Consider the following 17,267-nt stretch of genomic DNA (forward strand, 5'->3'; position numbering starts at 1 on the left):
ATCATCCTTCCTGCTCTCCTGGTTCACCATTGCCATTAGCACATCCCGTTAATCCTTCCCATCAGAGGACAAAGATACTGGTGTTTTTGTCCATGAATACAAGAGAATGCCTATTTCCCACTTCCTAATGATAATTTAAATTCCAAAGGGCCGTCATGGTGTTTGAAAGCAGGGCATCCTATCAGGGTTAATGACTAATAAGGGAAGAATTGCTCTCTGCTGCAAGTAGCCACTTGGCATTTCCCCATTCCAGGAAGTCTGTGTGAGAAAAGAAAATAGAGCAAGTGGGATTGGTAAGGTTGTTTTTAAGTTGTAATCTCTGTCCTCATAAGAGTATAGAATTGATTGATATGAACATGATGGGATTTCCCAAGTCTACTTGTTTTGTTGTTGTTGATTTTAAACTTTCTCAGTCACACACACACACACAAAAACTTTGGATACTGTGTTTTTTATAGATTAAATATATAAACTTGAGACAGACTATAAGTATAACTTTTTGTACAATTTAAGGAGACTTCATACTGTAGAACTCTGAATTACCTCCAATCATGAAGAGTCAAGTAACAGGATTCTTTTATGTTCTTAGATATTTTATAGTATATATTTTGCTTTAGAGAGATTATTATATTGTCCCAGGTTCTTTGAAGACATGATGTGCTTAAGGATTTTTCTCTTCCTTATTTATTAGTAAATATATTCATTTGTTAATTTATAATGGTTCTTCTGATAAAGTAATTATTATCAAAGTTATAGTTTCAGGATTTAATCATCAAGCTAAAAATCTAGAACATTTTGTCTAGCAATTTTAGTCAAACCTGAGAATGATTCTTAGGGCTAAACTAAGTTTTTCCAGCTATTTTAAATCTGTATTATTGTTACTCTGATGTAAAGGTGCGATATAAGCTTAGCCCTGACCGTCTTTATAACATTGATTTTTACATTCGGCATTTGACCTTTATGGGTAAGGCATTCTGGCACAATACATTATTCCATTTAAGTATGAATTGGACACTTCAGTTACGCTTCTAATACTCGTGGGCAGATACTCAGCAGGCAGTATAAAATTTTCATTTGTTTGTTTATCTTGCTACATTTGTTCTAGGTTGGTTCTTACTTGAAATCTCCAAAATTCCCTATTTGGATTGTTGGCAGTGAAACTCACCTCACCGTATTTTTTGCCAAGGTATGCTTATAGCAGGATTTTTTTTTTTTTTTTTTTAAGTATGATATCAGGCAACAAGTAATCTAAGTCCATATTTAGTTTGGGTCTTCGTGCAAAATTCAGTGTATTCCTACTAACAAGTGGATTGTTCCAAAACCTAAAAAATTAATAGTAAAGAAAATATTATTATACTGCTCTAGTTTTACAGTTATTTTAGTAAACTCTGTCATGATTTAGTTATAATTTCTTTATCTTTTGTGACTTCAGAGCTTTGGCTTTTGATATTTTTCAGAAATCACTGTTAAATAACTAAATTTAAAAGTTTTGGATTGCTCTTTTGTAGAAAAGATAAGAATCTCATATAACATAAAATAATTTTAGTTAAAACATCTAGGAAGATATTTTTAAATCTATTAGTAGTTCAGTGGTATAGAAGTGATCTTTTAAGATGTAATGTTTTCTACAATTTTGATATATAAGGTTATAATATTGACATAGATTAAATGCATTTGAATATGTTTATTTTAAAATTCTTAAAACAAACCTGTTTCTAAATTTCCTCCTTTAACAATAGTACTTCTTTCTCCACATAGAGTGGTTAGAGCTTTGGAGTCACACAAACTTCATTTGAATCCTAGCCTTACCACTTCTGATCATTCAGCCTCTTTTCCCAGGTCTTTAAAATAAGGATTTCTGATAATACCTCACTCTTAGATTTGTTATCAGGTTTAAATATATAATGTTTAGCAGACCTCGCCCAAGTTAAGTGCCCAAGGAATCTTGGCTGTTGCCATCAGCCTCCTCACTGCCATCATTATTCTGCATTTAGTAAACATGGAGTTGCTGATGTTGGAGTAAAGAAGGAAAATATAGGATTGTTTATTTTGAGGTTCTTTATGTCTAGAGGACTTTCCTGATTACCCCATACACTTTTTTAGATTGTACCTGTTAGTGTAATTTTCCTTGTGTCTGAAAAAGTATGACTCGTATAAACTGTGCCAAGGAGTGAACTGCTAGTGTGAAGTTGTGTGTGGGTCTATTTCCTCACTTATCACTGGATTACTTGTAATGTGCTGCCAAAATCTAGTGATTGGATTTAGAGTGAGTACTTCCCTTAAACAAAAAATAGAACTCAAAAAGTACAGACTTTGACGGAACTACAGTAGTAAAAAGTACTGATAAGTTGCATTTAGTCTGAAAGCTTTTGCTGTTTATTTCCCTCCTAAAGTAGAAAAGAAGTTAAAAACATAATGTAAACTATAGAAACTGGACAACTTTGAATTCCAGAGGGAGGATTTCATCATTTGACTAATTTTTGTGTCAAGTGTTCTAAATTTCCAGAAAAGAAAATCAGTTCCAATTTACATGCAAAAATGTAGTTTCAAGCCAATTATTATTTTTATCTCCAGCTCCATATTTAAGCACAGGAAAACTAATGAATTCTATGAAACACTATAAGGTTCAAATACAAAAGATAATGAGATGAAAATACTTTAAATCTTAAATTTTATGATTGACATTTAAGAAATGATTTTGTTATCAAGTAGCAGAAGAGACTTTACAGAAGCTTAATAGAAGGAATGGTGTCGGCTTAGCTATGTAAATACAGACATTTTGTATTTTAGCGTCTAAATATCAGTCTGTTGATAGATACCTTCTTTTCTATGAAACATACACTTCCTACCCATGTGCGTGGTTTTCTTTATATTTTCCATAGCATTTGATCTGTTGTGCAGTTGAATTTATCACACAGTGCATTGTTCCTATGTCCCGTACCTTTTGTGTGTATTTCCTGTGACCAGCAGTGAGCCTTGTTTAGGACAGGGATCCTCTCATTCATCTTAATCACAGATCTCAACCACGTGCAACAAAATGTTGAGTGAGAGACATGAAGTGCATAGAGAGAAACAAAAACCCCTACCAAACCAGTTTCAGGCCTGAAAGAGCAAGCTCCATGTATGCCCCCTCAGTCAGATGAGGTTTTCAAATAAATCTCCATTCATTTGCATCCCCGGAGCTACTGATAACCCAAACAGGAAAATGCACACACACAGAAAGTGATTAGAAAGAATTTTATGGGGGCGCCTGGGTGGCTCAGTGGGTTAAGCCGCTGCCTTCGGCTCAGGTCATGATCTCAGGGTCCTGGGATCGAGTCCCGCATCGGGTTCTCTGCTCGGCAGAGATCCTGCTTCCCTCTCTCTCTCTCTCTGCCTGCCTCTCCATCTACTTGTGATCTCTCTCTGTCAAATAAATAAATAAAATCTTTAAAAAAAAAAAAAAAGAAAGAAAGAATTTTATGGTAAGATTTTAGGTTCTTCAACTATTATAAGTCCTAAAAATCACATTTATCAAGTACCTTTTTTCTCTTTTAGAAGTCCTGAACTTTAAAATGATTGTTTTGGTACTTACCTTTGTATCTGTGGGTCTGATACATAGTCTGGCACATAATAATAGGGGATTCATTAGTTCAGTGAATAAAGTCTATGCCTAAATTTTCCACACTTGGGTTCCAGTGATAATTATATCTTCTTTTTTTTAAAGATTTTTTTTTTTTAATTTGTCAGAGAGAGAGATCGCGAGAGTGAGCACAAGCAGATAGAGTGGCAGGCAGAGGCAGAGGGAGAAGCAGGCTCCCTGCTGAGCAAGGAGCCCGACGTGGGACTCGATCCCAGGACGCTGGGATCATGACCTGAGCCGAAGGCAGCGGCTCAACCCACTGAGCCACCCAGGCGTCCCTAATTATATCTTCTTCAAAATATTTTTTCATGACTCATTCTGAAGCTTCTTAGAAGCATGGATACTTCCTCTTCAGTGAATTTTAAAACAACTGAATTTAGATTGTTTGAACATGGTTCTTTCAAAAGAGTTATAAGTAAAGAGATTTTCCCTTTGAGATAAAAGGTTGAAGATCACATAAGTAGTAAATGAGATCGGTGATGCTTCATAATATTTATTAGGTCCAGTTTAAAAAAATTTTTTTAAAGATTTTATTTATTTATTTGACAGAGATCACAAGTAGGCAGAGGGGCAGGCGGAGAGAGAGGGGGAAGCAGGCTCCCCACTGAGCAGAGAGCCCGATGCAGGGCTCAATCCCAGGACCCTGGGATCAAAGGCAGAGGCTTAACCCACTGAGCCACCCAGGCGCCCCCAGTTTAAAATTGTTTCTAAATAAAGTATTTATGTAGTCTTCATCATGTAGAAAATACTGTAAATTTTATTGTTCTGTACATTATAAGACCTATTATTTGATCTTTCTTTGATATTTCTATATTTGAGCAAGTAATTTTGGTTTTGTTTTTGTTACTCAAAAAGTAATCTGGAGGTTTGTTTTTCTTATTTATTTTTGGTTTTGGTTTATTTATTTTTGGGAGGTTCACTGACTTTATGTTTCATGGACTGAAACAAAGAGCAGCATAATGTAAATCCTGAGGTCTTTTCTGTAAAACTGATACGTTTGTATGGATATGTATTTCATTTGCTGACCTATTTGTGCTGATTATGATTAAGGATAAAGCATATTTAAAGGTCACAATTTTCAAAGTAAACTGTAATTTAACATTTTAAAATGCTTTTGAAAAGCAGTGTAATTCTTCATGAGACATTGCACCTGTCATCATTCACATGTATATTCATTTGTCAAATATTTACTAGACATATACTATGTGCCTGGCATTATGCCAGGTGCTGTGAAGACTGTGGTGGGCAAAAATAGATGGGCTCCTGTTTTTATGGAGGTATATATTCTAATGGGGAAGGCATTCATCAAGGAATCATTTATAAAACTATAAAATTGTAACTGTTGAGGGCTGACAAAGCACAGGTCTATAAAGCTCTAAGAATGTACCTTAGTTTTGGAAGACTAGGAATGTTTCCTAAGGAGAACTGATGTCTACAGTGAGCATCAAGGCATTAGTAAGGTGAAACAATTAGAAGAGGGGGAAAAAGCCTTCCCTAGACCAGAAATAGGAGCTCAGCGCTATGGTGGGCACAAACTGGAAGGGAAGAGTAGGAGCACGGAGGATTCAAGGGGCAAAGTGTAAGATGAGGGTACAGAAGCAGAAGCAGGTCTCTGACTAGAAAGACTGTTCTGGGGAGATAGGAAGGAAAGAAACAGGATTAAATTTGCATTTTGGAGGACTATGGCTAATTGTGGAAAATAGACCTACTGGAGGATAACCTAAGGAGTGGGTAAAGAAGACTTGTAGTATTCTGGGTAAGCAGGGGATATGGTTTGGCCAGGGTGATGACGGTAGACATTGATGGGAGTACATAAATTTGAGAGATTTATTCCTGAGGTAGACTGACAGGACTTGGTGACAGATTGAATGGGATAGATGAAAGGTAGAGAAAGTTAATGAGATGAGTGCTTTTATTTTTTATTTTTTTTTAAAGATTTTATTTATTTGACAGACGGAGATCACAGAGAAGCAGGCAGAGAGAGAGGGGGAAGCAGGCTCCCTGCTGAGCAGAGAGCCCAATGCGGGGCTCGATCCCAGGACTCTGGGATCATGACCTGAGCCAAAGGCAGAGGCTTTAACCCACTGAGCCACCCAGGCGCCCGGAGATGAGTGCTTTTAATGATTAATCTTAGAGTCTCAGAGCTCAGCAGCTTTGCTCTTGTTGAATTCACCCACTTATGATTACAGCAATTAATGCTTCATTTGGCCAGTTGGCCCAGTCAAGAGTAAAGACTGAGACACTATAGTTCCAGGTCTTTCAAGAAAATGGGCCAGCCACATAATGCCACAGTGTGGTTTACAAGTCCCGCCCACACGGGCAATGCCTGGAATGCTTACATGAGAAACGAATCAAAGGAATAGGGGAAAAGGAGCTCAATAAAATAAATTTTAAAAGAAGAAAGAATGGAGATAGTATAGGACAGTGTAGGGATCAAAAGAAAACTTCAAAAAACCAAACACTTTAAGAGAAGTTATTATATCCATGAAACTTTGGAGGCTATGAGGAAAGGACATTTGACAGACAAACTAGAAACTGAAATCTTACTGAAAGAATTGAAAGACAGGGACGCCTGGGTGGCTCAGTTGGTTAAGCAGCTGCCTTCAGCTCAGGTCATGATCCCAGCATCCTGGGATCGAGTCCCACATCGGGCTCCTTGCTTGGCAGGGAGCCTGCTTCTCCCTCTGCCTCTGCCTGCCACTCTGTCTGCCTGTGCTCACTCTCGCTCCTCTCTCTCTGACAAATAAATAAATAAAATCTTAAAAAAAAAAAAAAAAGAATTGAAAGACAAATTGGAGAAAGCTCTCCCCTACATCATTGGCTGTAGCTTCCTAACTGAGGACTATGCTGTTGCCCTTCAAGGAGCTGTAGTATCTATTAAAATGTAAGTCACTTCCTGTTAATCTCTGAACCCTACATTGGTCCCCCTTCATTAAACATAAAAGCCAAAGTCCTTAAGAATAACTTAGTAGGCTTTGCCTCACCTCATCTGATTATTTCCCCATTGCCTTTCTAATCACAGTTCCTACTACTCCCTCTTCCTGTCTTGCTTAGCCATACTGATCTTTCCTCCAGTTCAGGAACGAGGCAAGCCCTTTGCACGTGCTCTTCCCTTTGATTAAAATGATCCTGCCTCAGATGTCTGTAGAAAGGGTTCTTTTCTTCCTTCAGGTTGGTATTCAACAGTCACCTCACCTTCCCTGGCTACCTTTTCTAAAATGTGAACCCCTTATCCCCCTGCCTTTTCATTAACATTCTCACAAATATAGATATATTTTAATTGAGGTGAAATTCACATAACAAAATTAACCATTTTCAGGTGAAGAATTTAGTACATCTTAGAGAATGGTGGTTGCAAAACATACATAGAAGCCATTCTGTGTAAGTGGGAGTTTTATGCTTAGGTTACCTGCTAGTCCTCCTTGGTATTAACTGCGGGGAGCGCATAGGAACTGAGAGTCATCAAGTAGCAGGGGTCCCACAGAACTCTGTAATAAGGGGATGTGGGTGAGGTAAAATGCAGTGCATAAATGGACTTCTTCAAAGAAGGAAGCTCAATTTTCATTAAGGTGGAGAGTTCTCCAAGCAAGTCATCTGAGCCATGACAGAATAAAATTTTCAAATCTGTACATTGTGAGAGAGCTTGCCTAATAGGTATGGGTAGTATGTTAAGTCATCATACCATAGTATTTTTTTTTTTTTTTTTAATTCAAGTACCATGGAACTTTCGGTAAATTGAAAACTTAGGAACTTACTGTGCAGGTAAAAGAAATGATTTTGAGTAGTAGATGCTTGAATACAGAATCTCTATATTTGAACTTACCTTTCTTGAGTTATTTCCCTTGATTTCAAAAAAATAGCTCTTAAAATAAGGCTGGGTAACATGTTTAAATCAAATTTTAGGAGTCAGGTCTTTTCATACTGAATCATATATACTTTAAATACCCAAGTATCACCTGAGAGAATATTTGGGCAGTTGTCCACTTACCTTTCTCTTTTCTCTAACCATCATTTTTCCCCCTTTGATTCCTTTTCTTCCTTTTTTTATATTTTAGTTTTAAGATTAAATTATTTGGGTCATTTTCATTATTTCCTCTTGAATTGGAACTGATTTTGAAATTAATTTTTAGAGCAAATTCAAGATGAGGGCTTTATATTTGAAAATATGATTCTCTGATTTTGTTAGAATTTTATGTGTATAAAGTAGACAACATAAATGTCTTATTTGTTTTTATTGTGCATCTCAATCTCAGTGCGGGATGACAGCTGGTGGTTTAATATAAAGATGGCTAGAACCCACCTATCTAACATCTAGTTTCATCTTTGAAAGATCAGTGACTAATTGCCCTTGTAATCCATTTCATGCTGTCTTTTGAAGTTGGAGAGATGAGTTTTACATCCCTTTTTGTTCTCTTTTATGGTTATAAAAAGGACTCTGTGTGTATGTGCAGAGTATCACCTTTGACCTTTTGTGTGACAAAAGCAGTTTTCCTTTTAGGTAAGAACACATGAAAACACATGACCATTGAAACTCAGAATACAGAAAGAAATTGAATGCAAAGGAGGAACAAAACATGGAACTGTTCCTGCATGAGCTGACTGCTCTTACTGTGGTGTCTGTTACTGGGAGTCAGTTTAGAATTCTTTCTCCAGGGCAAGCTCCTTTTGTTTGTTCATCCTTGCGTGTAACGTTAGGAAGACTACTGCGATTAAGTGTTAGGTTTCTTTTTTAGGAGTTTAAAAACTGGACAGCCCTACTTGACTATTAACATACATTTCTCTACATGTTATAAATGCAATTTTAAGAAAAAGTGACACAATGCTTTAGAGACTTGGTTATAAAGAAAATTCAGCCTCTGTGTATCTTTCCTGTTGGGTCAAAGTCGTGGAACTTGGAAGGCAGGTAAATTCACAGTCAGATCTTCTGTAACATGTAAAATTCTAACATGTAGAATGTTGCAGTTTGGGTTTTGCTATATTAATGCAGTTAGTCACCCCATCCATTTATCTTAAGTAAATTTATGAGTTTGTGTTTATGTTTCAGTGCCATGCCTTCTCTACTACAGAGAGGAAATGGACTTGAGACCTGAATTATTTATTTTTATAGTTAAAGTCATAACTTGTTATGTATGCTTTTAACACCTTTTCTCTAATGTAAGAATAGCATCTGGTATTTGAATGACTTGGAATGTTTGGGTAGAAGTCTATATAAGTTAACTATTTTCAGTTTTTAAATTATTGGAAAACCATGAATTTTTTAACCATAAGCTGTTTGCTAACTGCTTAGCACACTTTGGAGCTACCCCCCATCAGCTCTCTGTAGGGTTATGCCAAGGATTTGTGTGGTCTTAGGAAAGCATTTATTTTGGCTGTTTTTATCAGAGATCTTTCAAAATGTATTATAAATATTCTTGCCTCGTTCAACAAAGTGACAATTAAATTGCTCTTACGTTATCTTTCATACTACTCTGAATGCCTTTAGGCAGCTGTTTCTGTGTCTGGTTTTTATAATTTTTAGGATTTTGCTTTTTCTCTTTGTTCATCATGTCAGTCATGTCAGCCTGCTGTCTAAAGGCCATCCCTCTTTCCCTTGCAATTTGTGTCTAAGAGTTTTTTGTTACAGTAGAGTTATACAATCATCCAAAGGTAATATGTTGTTGATAAAAAGGCCTACAGGTGTTCTGTCATGAGTAAAGTCTATGAGTTTTAATTAGAATCAGCATTGATAGGTCACCGTCTCTAGGTGTCTGTGTGTCATTGATGGAAATAATTGCAGTCAATACATTGGATAGCAGAATGGAGCAAAGGTCTTACATCATGTATTTAATGTATGATAGTGTTAAGAAGTTTGTGGTTTTATTTTTCTGTACTTTTATCTGTGTTACCCTCTGCCCAGAATGTGATCAAAATCCTGCTCATTGTTCATGTTCTAGCCTTGACATCTTTCTTGTTTTGACTCCTGCTTCTCTTACTCCTTTGCTGCTCCTAAAATTTCTTCCAACTCTCTAACTTCTTGTGATCACTGATGTTAACTGCACTTTACCTGTTTTTCCCATAGGACCTATTATAGCTAACATTAGGCATTGTCCTAAGTCCTATTGAAATGCATAGATGAATGATGCAGTGTAGTAATTTTCTGTTTGCATTTACTGAGGGGTGCCTGTGTCAGGCATTATGCTAACCATCTTGCATGAAGTCCTGATTTAATCCACAGGTAACCCTGTGAGGTAAGTACCATTTCTCATCTCCATCTAATGGTCTGGGGCCAGTGAAAAATAACCTCTCCAAAGTTACATATTAGTGCCAAAGCCAGGATTCAAACTCTAATCTTCTGACTCCATAGCTTTTCACTATTTCTGTTCCTTAGGATAACAAAAAACAAATAATTACACCAGGACGGACTAGAGACTGGAAGAGGGGAGAGGTGGGTGCACAGGATATGATACTTGAATGTAAAGGACATGCTAAGTTTTTTACTTAATATGAAATGAGGGCTGTATTCAAGACTTGGAGAAAAGATGAAGCAAAAAGAGAAGAGATGGTGGGATGTGATGGTCCACGCTGTATTTGGGAACTAGTAGTTCGTTCTGTATGGCTACACCATCCTGGTTGTGCCAAAAGATTAAGAAGGAAGCGAAGGTTGGGATCAGATATAGGACTAGCTGGAATAATCCTTTATTCCCAAACCATCTTCGTTCTATAATGTCTATATGCTTAGCTTGATATGGAAGGCTTAACATGAATTTCCAAGGCATGAGTGTAAAGCACGTACAAGGAAATTGAATAACCTTCATAATGAACAAGAACTTTTCCATAAAGCTCTGATAATACTTAAAGAGTATTAGAAATCTGAATATTGTGACTATTTTTCATAGTCAAACCCTGTTTAGTATAAAAGAAAGGATTTGTGGGTGGTGGGGTGGGGGGTTGTACAGTCTGGGCTGTCCCTCACTTTGCATTGACACTAATGCAAGCCTGTCAAGCTTAAATTACATAGTGGTGTGTGGCCTGCAGTGTAATTCTTGTAGACATTCATTTTCATATGAACCATAGAAGGTCTGTATATGTGGAGATTCCTCTTTATGTGGCTTATATTATAATCGATGTCGGAGGGTAAACATGAAGGGAAAGACAAGAGGAAAGGGTAGGCCAACTATGAACAGGAAGAGCAAATATACATGGCACAATCAAAATAAAGCCCCAGCCAGAATATGAGGTTTTAATTCCTTTTGCCAGTTTGCTGAAGTAGTGACCCTGAAATCTCAGTGATTTATTCCATATTCAAGGAGGCAGTGAGAGCAGTCCACCCCAGGCAGGAGGCATATTTGACCACTAGAATTGTCTAGATTTGCATGCATGCGTTGGTGATCATAGAAGCATTTCAGCAAGGTGAGTTTGTTACAGTCTATTGTCTATAGACAGTGTACCCTGTATTTGCCTATACTGAGTACACAACTCCCACCATACCCTTTCTCCTCAAACACACACCAGAGCTTATTTCTCTCTTAATTTACATGGTGGCTGCAGGTGTGTTCCATGTACCTTCTTCTAAGATCTGGAGTGAAGGAGCAGCCTGTCAGTAGGTGCAATTCTCCTGGTAAAGGGAAAAGAGAGACACTAGCAAAGCCAACAGGTGGCCCTTGAAGCTTTTAGGAGCTAGCAGAATGTCACTTTTGCTTGTACTGCTCTGACCAAAAGAAGTCACCTGGCCAAACCTGACATCAGTGAGGGTAGGAAGTAGACCCGTCCCACAGAGGTACTTCACAAGCCCATAGCCACAGGCCATGATAAATAATGCTCTTACAAAGCAGGAAGGCACAAGAAATTGAGAACAACAATACCATCTAGCGCCATAAGTTACATTGTGTCCACATGATGTAACAGAGTTTAAAATGATTCAAATGATACAAAGTCTCTACTTAGAAATAAGGAGGAATTTTCTGACTAATTTTTATCCAGGTGATCATTGAATATTAACTAACCATTTAAAGAAGTCAGAAAATCACTTTTCTTGAATTATGTAGGTATTGATGTGCTGAGAGAGGGATGGCTTAGGTGAGCTGTTCTCTTAATGAAATTTAGTAGTTAAAAGGCTAACCGCTTTTCTCCACCTGGTTCTTCACATAAGCAAGAGAACACAGAAAATGCTTATAGATATCCAGCAGAGTCATTATTCAGAGTGGATGCCTTAGACCTTAGGGATGAATTCTCTGGCAGAAACCAGTTGAGAAAGACTGGTAGGATTATTAAGGTGAGTTGTGTAATTATGATAATTGGGAGAAAAAGAAGCCATTCATTAGTATTAATAATAGTAGTGATTCTACTCATGTCTGTATGACTTCCTCCTCCTGCCTTATTTCTACTTGTACATTTAGAGTTTGGTTTTTTGGAGAAAGAGCCTTGAAGGGCTTTTCTTTCTGTTCCTCCTCTGACTTCTCTGCTAATGCAACACAAATCAGCACTACATAGCAGTGGGCTGTTGTGGAGAGAGCCGGGGGCTTTTGCACATTTGGGGAGAAGTAATGGAAGAATAAGGAAAAAGTCCACTGCCCTAGCTACTTTCAGATGACGTGGCATCACCTGAATTGTTTCTAACAGTGACACTGAAGAATATTATGTACTTGGTAATTGGTTTGAAATCTGTTTCTTAGTGATTCCCAAAATATTTCCAGAAGTATAGTGAGTTTTAAAATCAGGATGAAACATCAAGTGATTTTAAAATGAAACATTAAAGTTTAAAGGGAAATTATGTACCAGCTAACTTTTTTCTTTTGAAGGGCTCTTCATGACACTAGGTAATGTTGCCTGTGAGCTAAAATGTAACATATATCTGTGGTCATTCCTGAAGTTAGGTAAAACTCTGAGGTTCTTTGATTACTTAGGAGATTTATCTTGATAATGATGAAAGGTATAATGAATAAACTGTAAAGACCTTTTCTCAGTAATGAGCTACCTATACCTAGCCAACAAACTGAACACAGGCCTGTCTTTTATTTCAGTAGGTGTTTAGAAGGATAGCTCGTGTTACAACATTTTAAAAGGTTTATGGTGAACAGCGAATAATTATAGTAATAGTGCAGGCAGAACTGCATGAAAAAGAGATACTTGTTTCATGACTATAGGATATTAGATAGTCCCATTACAGCGTGGCTTTCTTTTCCCCCTTCTCTCTCTTCTATAGCAGTTTGCCAGTTAAGGAAAGTTGGTTGAGCAGAGGCTAGATAATTTTAAAAGCGATATTGTTTAGCAATCCCTGTTGGCCGGTAAATTGGCTAAATAGAAATTGTTTGTTCTAATATTCCTCCGATAAAAGCATCAGATTATTATATTTAACAAAGTAGAGAACTACTTTTAGGGCAAAAATAATTTTGATGGTAAATCAGAGTTTAAATAATGAAAATAATATTTAAATATTTAACTATTAGGTTTAATATCTTTTCCCAGAGGAGGTACCTAAAAGAGTTTTCGGTGCAATACATGTGGAAATTTTGTTCTACTTAATAAAGATAGTGATGAAGAAAAGAAAATGCTTACCGCTAGCCTTGTTGACTTGGATAACTTGGAATTACATCTTTGGAAACTATAACTCAGTGGTTTTCTGAGGATGGGGGCAGGGGTTGATGTATGGTTTGGATTTTATTTTAGGAGGTAATTCCTTAATTTTAATACTGTTCATCAACATAAGTGTATATTAGCATATTTTTCTCTCTTCCGTTAGTTTGTGACCATATACATACATACACACAGCCTAGGTCTTTCTTTACCATTTCACAGGCTTGCCAGCCAGTATCCAAAATGTTGTGGGTGTGTGGGTAGTTGTATGCAAAATATATATTAAATACAGACTCTAAAAACTATTGCTATATGAAGTCCTAGAAATGGAAATCTGAAGGGTAGAGTTCTCGCGTTCTTCCTCACAGTTTTACAGCTGTTAAATGAGAGTTCTCTCTGACTTCATCTTTTATGTTTAGCAAGAAAAATACAGCAATTGTATCACTCACTAAAATATTTTATCTTTAGATTATAAAGGACACTTTATCAGTTGAATGAATTCTTCCCATTCAAACTTGCTATGCAAGTATGAAATATATTTGACATTTAATATATTACCAGATTCACCACTGTTAAAGATCTTTAAATTAGGAATCTTGTTCAGAAGTGTTTAAGTTAAATAAATTGGCCAAAATTAGTGTTGGCATTTGTCATTTTAAATCAAATTAGAAGTTAGAAAGAGTTCAGCATGGGGGTGCCTGGGTGGCTCAGTGGGTTAAAGCCTCTGCCTTCGGCTCAGGTCATGATCCCAGGGTCCTGGGATCAAGCCCCACATCGGGCTCTCTGCTCAGCAGGGAGCCTGCTTCCTCCTCTCTCTCTGCCTGCCTCTCTGCCTACTTGCGATCTCTGTCAAATAAATAAAATCTTTAAAAAAAAAAAAAAGTTCAGCATGGAACACTTTAATGGGAATAGATGGTTTTATAACTTTTCCAAATTTCATCCATAAACCTTTAAACAGTATATAAATTTAAACAAGCTTTAACAAAAGATCATTTTCTCTAATAATCTAAAAAGCATGTAAACAATCAAAAACCACAAATAATCAGGTCAGAAGACCGTACTGGCTTTGATTTGTGGATATTGACTTTTGGAATGTTTTCATTGGAAATTATTGTGGGGGGGCGGGGCTTTTCCTTTTTCCTCCCTCTAGCATAAACACATCTTAAAATGAGTGGTATGATTAAAAACAATTTCTAGTGAGTTTAGCAGATTAGCTATTATTGTATCATTGAGACAAAAGGAGCAAAACAAGATATAAAAAAATCATTGATGACAAAATTTACTTTATTAGTAATGACTGTTATAGTTGCTGGGCTCATTATGTGGAACCTGACCAGTGCCACTGGTTGTATTTTGGGAGGAGAAAAGGAATTTCTGTCTAGGTGGTCCGCATCTGGGTGGTTTGTTCATATCCAGTGTTTTGAGGTACTTGTTTCACACTTCTGAACTTCAACCAAGAAGCTGTCTAAATTCCTTTCCTACCATCCTCCATTCTGACATCTTTGAAGTAATCCACTGTCCTCCATTTCCATGTCTTGCTTTGTAGTTTTTCCAGCCCCGGCCTCCTCCAGTGCTCCGGTGCTGCTGAGCAGCTTGCAGTTGGCCGGCGTGGGGTGTTGGTCGTGCGCTCAGCATTAGGGGAACGCCATGTGCTCTGCTGGGATATATAACCGTCACCTCCGAACCCCTCATGTTCACAATCAGATGCATTCTGCCATCAAGGCTGATTTCCTTCCTCACTGAGGCTTTTCTCACAGTTCTAGTCCTCCACCTATGGCTCTGCTAATTCCTTCTAACTCGGATTCCCTACCCTCTTTGTCTTTGAGCTGAGAGCCAGAGAGTCTTTTTTGTAAAACCTGTTAAGGTACACGCAGATGTGTCAGAAGGATGTTGAATAAGTGCCAGTGCACTTGGAGAAATAATATGTTCTCTGTGGGTCAGCCATATGTAAATTTTACAGTTTTAAATATCGTACAATATTTATTGGAACACATCCATGCTCGTTTGTTTATGTATTACTGTATTGTCTTGCTGCTGAGATCATGTGGCCCTATTTACTCTCTGGCCCATTACAGAAAAAGTGTGCCAGCCCCTATTCCAAATGAAGATTTGTTAAAACCAGAGTACACTGGGAGTTGTGCCCACGCATCAAACGATCTTTTAGATCAGGCCAGCATATATAGCCTCTTCAAACAAGAATAATACATTTTCTAAAGCCTAAGTTTTTTGTGTGTTCATAACCAGAGGCAAGAGATACACAGTGAACATTTTTCAGTGAGTCTTAAATTTGTCTTCTCTATGTTAGCATAGTACATTTTGTTTATAGCACTTGGAAATAAGGCATCAGGTAGTTCACACCTGCGTTTTCTGACCTCTTTAATGCCAGAGAATTTGATAAAAACTTTTTCTGTGGTTAAAACTGGAATCTTCTTTGTTAGCTCAATAGTAATTGCCCAAAATTTAACTTTGTAAGAATATTAAAGGAGTTCTTCAACCATATTCTCTGCACCTCTTCCTGTGAAAAGATTTTCTTTTGTGACTGAGAAAAACAGTACTTCCTTTCCCGCTATTAAATCGTATTTGTATTTAGAAAATTCAAAGTTCTGTTTTAACAGGTATTTTAAGTTTTTCCTCATCACTTAACTAATAACAAAGGTTAAAATGCAATAGATGGTTAATAGAAAGAATGTATCCTCTTCTTGGGCTAGTAGAAGTTTACCCTTGGGTAAAATCTCATCTGCAGCTCTACCTTCTTATCCAGAATTTCAGTGACAAATCGCCAAATTCCAATAGCCATTCTAAAGGGAAGAATTGAAAAGAAGTGGGGTTGGAAGTAGTCAAGGAAACTAAAACCTATGGTGAACTACATGGAGAAACTTCTGTAATTACGGTTGAAAGTGATAACAGCAGGTAGGGGATCATGATAATAGTCCCAGTGCTAGTAATTGCGCCCCGAATCAGAGAGCTGACGTGCAGTCCTAGCGTCAGTACAAAGTTAATGGTAGGGCTAAGGCTATCCTGGTGATGTATTCTAAAAAGGAAAGAGTTTTTAAGAAATTAGGCTAAATAAACACTACCCAAGAATCTCGCATTATCATCCCAAATTACGAGTGCATTCTTCCTTTGACCCAGCAATCCTGCTCTGGTGCTCTGTCCTACAGCTAAAACTGCATGTATGAAATTACATGTTCGGGTTTCTTTGGTGCCGCAGTGTTTTTCACAGCAAAAGATTAGACATTATCCAATTATCCATCAATGAAGGACTGAATCATAAAATCAGAAAGTGATTGAAAGGCCAGATGAAAACATGCCACATGACATGCATCTTCAAAGTAGTATTGAAAATGCAGAGAAAGGAGACCCTAAAAGTTGCTATCAAGGGATAGTAAATGCGAAAGAATTGTACATTCCCAAATCTTACTATGTTATAAAATAGCACTTTTTTGCTTTATTTTAATATGTGAAATACGTGTAAGGGCTTGCATCTATTGTTTTCCCATCTGACTTCTATTCCTGTACAAACTCAAGTATCTTACCTCATGAAAAGACCTACACTAATTGATTCTTAAACTTTGTTCTTTCATCTCCAAGGTAAAGAGGGGGTGGTATGGTGATTAGGACAAAAGTGAACTATAAAAATTTATTTCCACAGAGGAACTGCATTTCAAATGGTATTTAACAATTTTATCCTATAACTTGTTAAAAAGGATTCAAGAAGGTAAAAGGGGATAATTAGAAACTTGTTCTCTGATGAGGTTTGTGTGAATGACCACAGTTTGAGACAAAGGCTCAGATCAACGCCATGAATAGAGGAAAACAATTACAGCCCAGAACCTAGATTTCTGTCAGTAAGGTAGAATTTCATAACAGTTTAAATATGTGGAGCAAAGGTTTGTGAAGAGTCTAAACTAACGTTGAATTTTGTGATCATTTTTGATAAACTGTAATATTGCTTACTACATAAAATTGCTTACTATAATGTAATTATCTCTTACTATAGAGAATTTTATGGGAAAAAGAAATCTGCTTTCTAGACATTTCATGGCTAGGTATTGGTATAATATACTTACTAAAGTAATAAATACCAAATGCA

At 37.0% G+C, this 17,267-nt stretch overlaps 1 protein-coding gene across 4 annotated transcripts in view; it reads left to right on the forward strand.

The window, feature by feature from the left end:
* MINDY3 (MINDY lysine 48 deubiquitinase 3) overlaps positions 1-17,267 on the forward strand; it is an 87,110-nt gene that overhangs the window by 44,517 nt on the left and 25,326 nt on the right. For 3 of the 4 annotated variants that reach the window (XM_047740824.1, XM_047740823.1, XM_047740827.1), the window contains one exon: positions 1,106-1,186. The exons of the other annotated variant lie outside the window; for it this stretch is intronic. In XM_047740824.1, coding sequence (XP_047596780.1) covers positions 1,106-1,186 — 81 coding nt within the window. The remainder of the gene's footprint in view (positions 1-1,105; positions 1,187-17,267) is intronic. 4 annotated transcript variants of the gene reach the window in all.

This window comes from Lutra lutra, chromosome 8 (assembly GCF_902655055.1).
Source record: "Lutra lutra chromosome 8, mLutLut1.2, whole genome shotgun sequence".
NCBI lineage: Eukaryota > Metazoa > Chordata > Mammalia > Carnivora > Mustelidae > Lutra > Lutra lutra.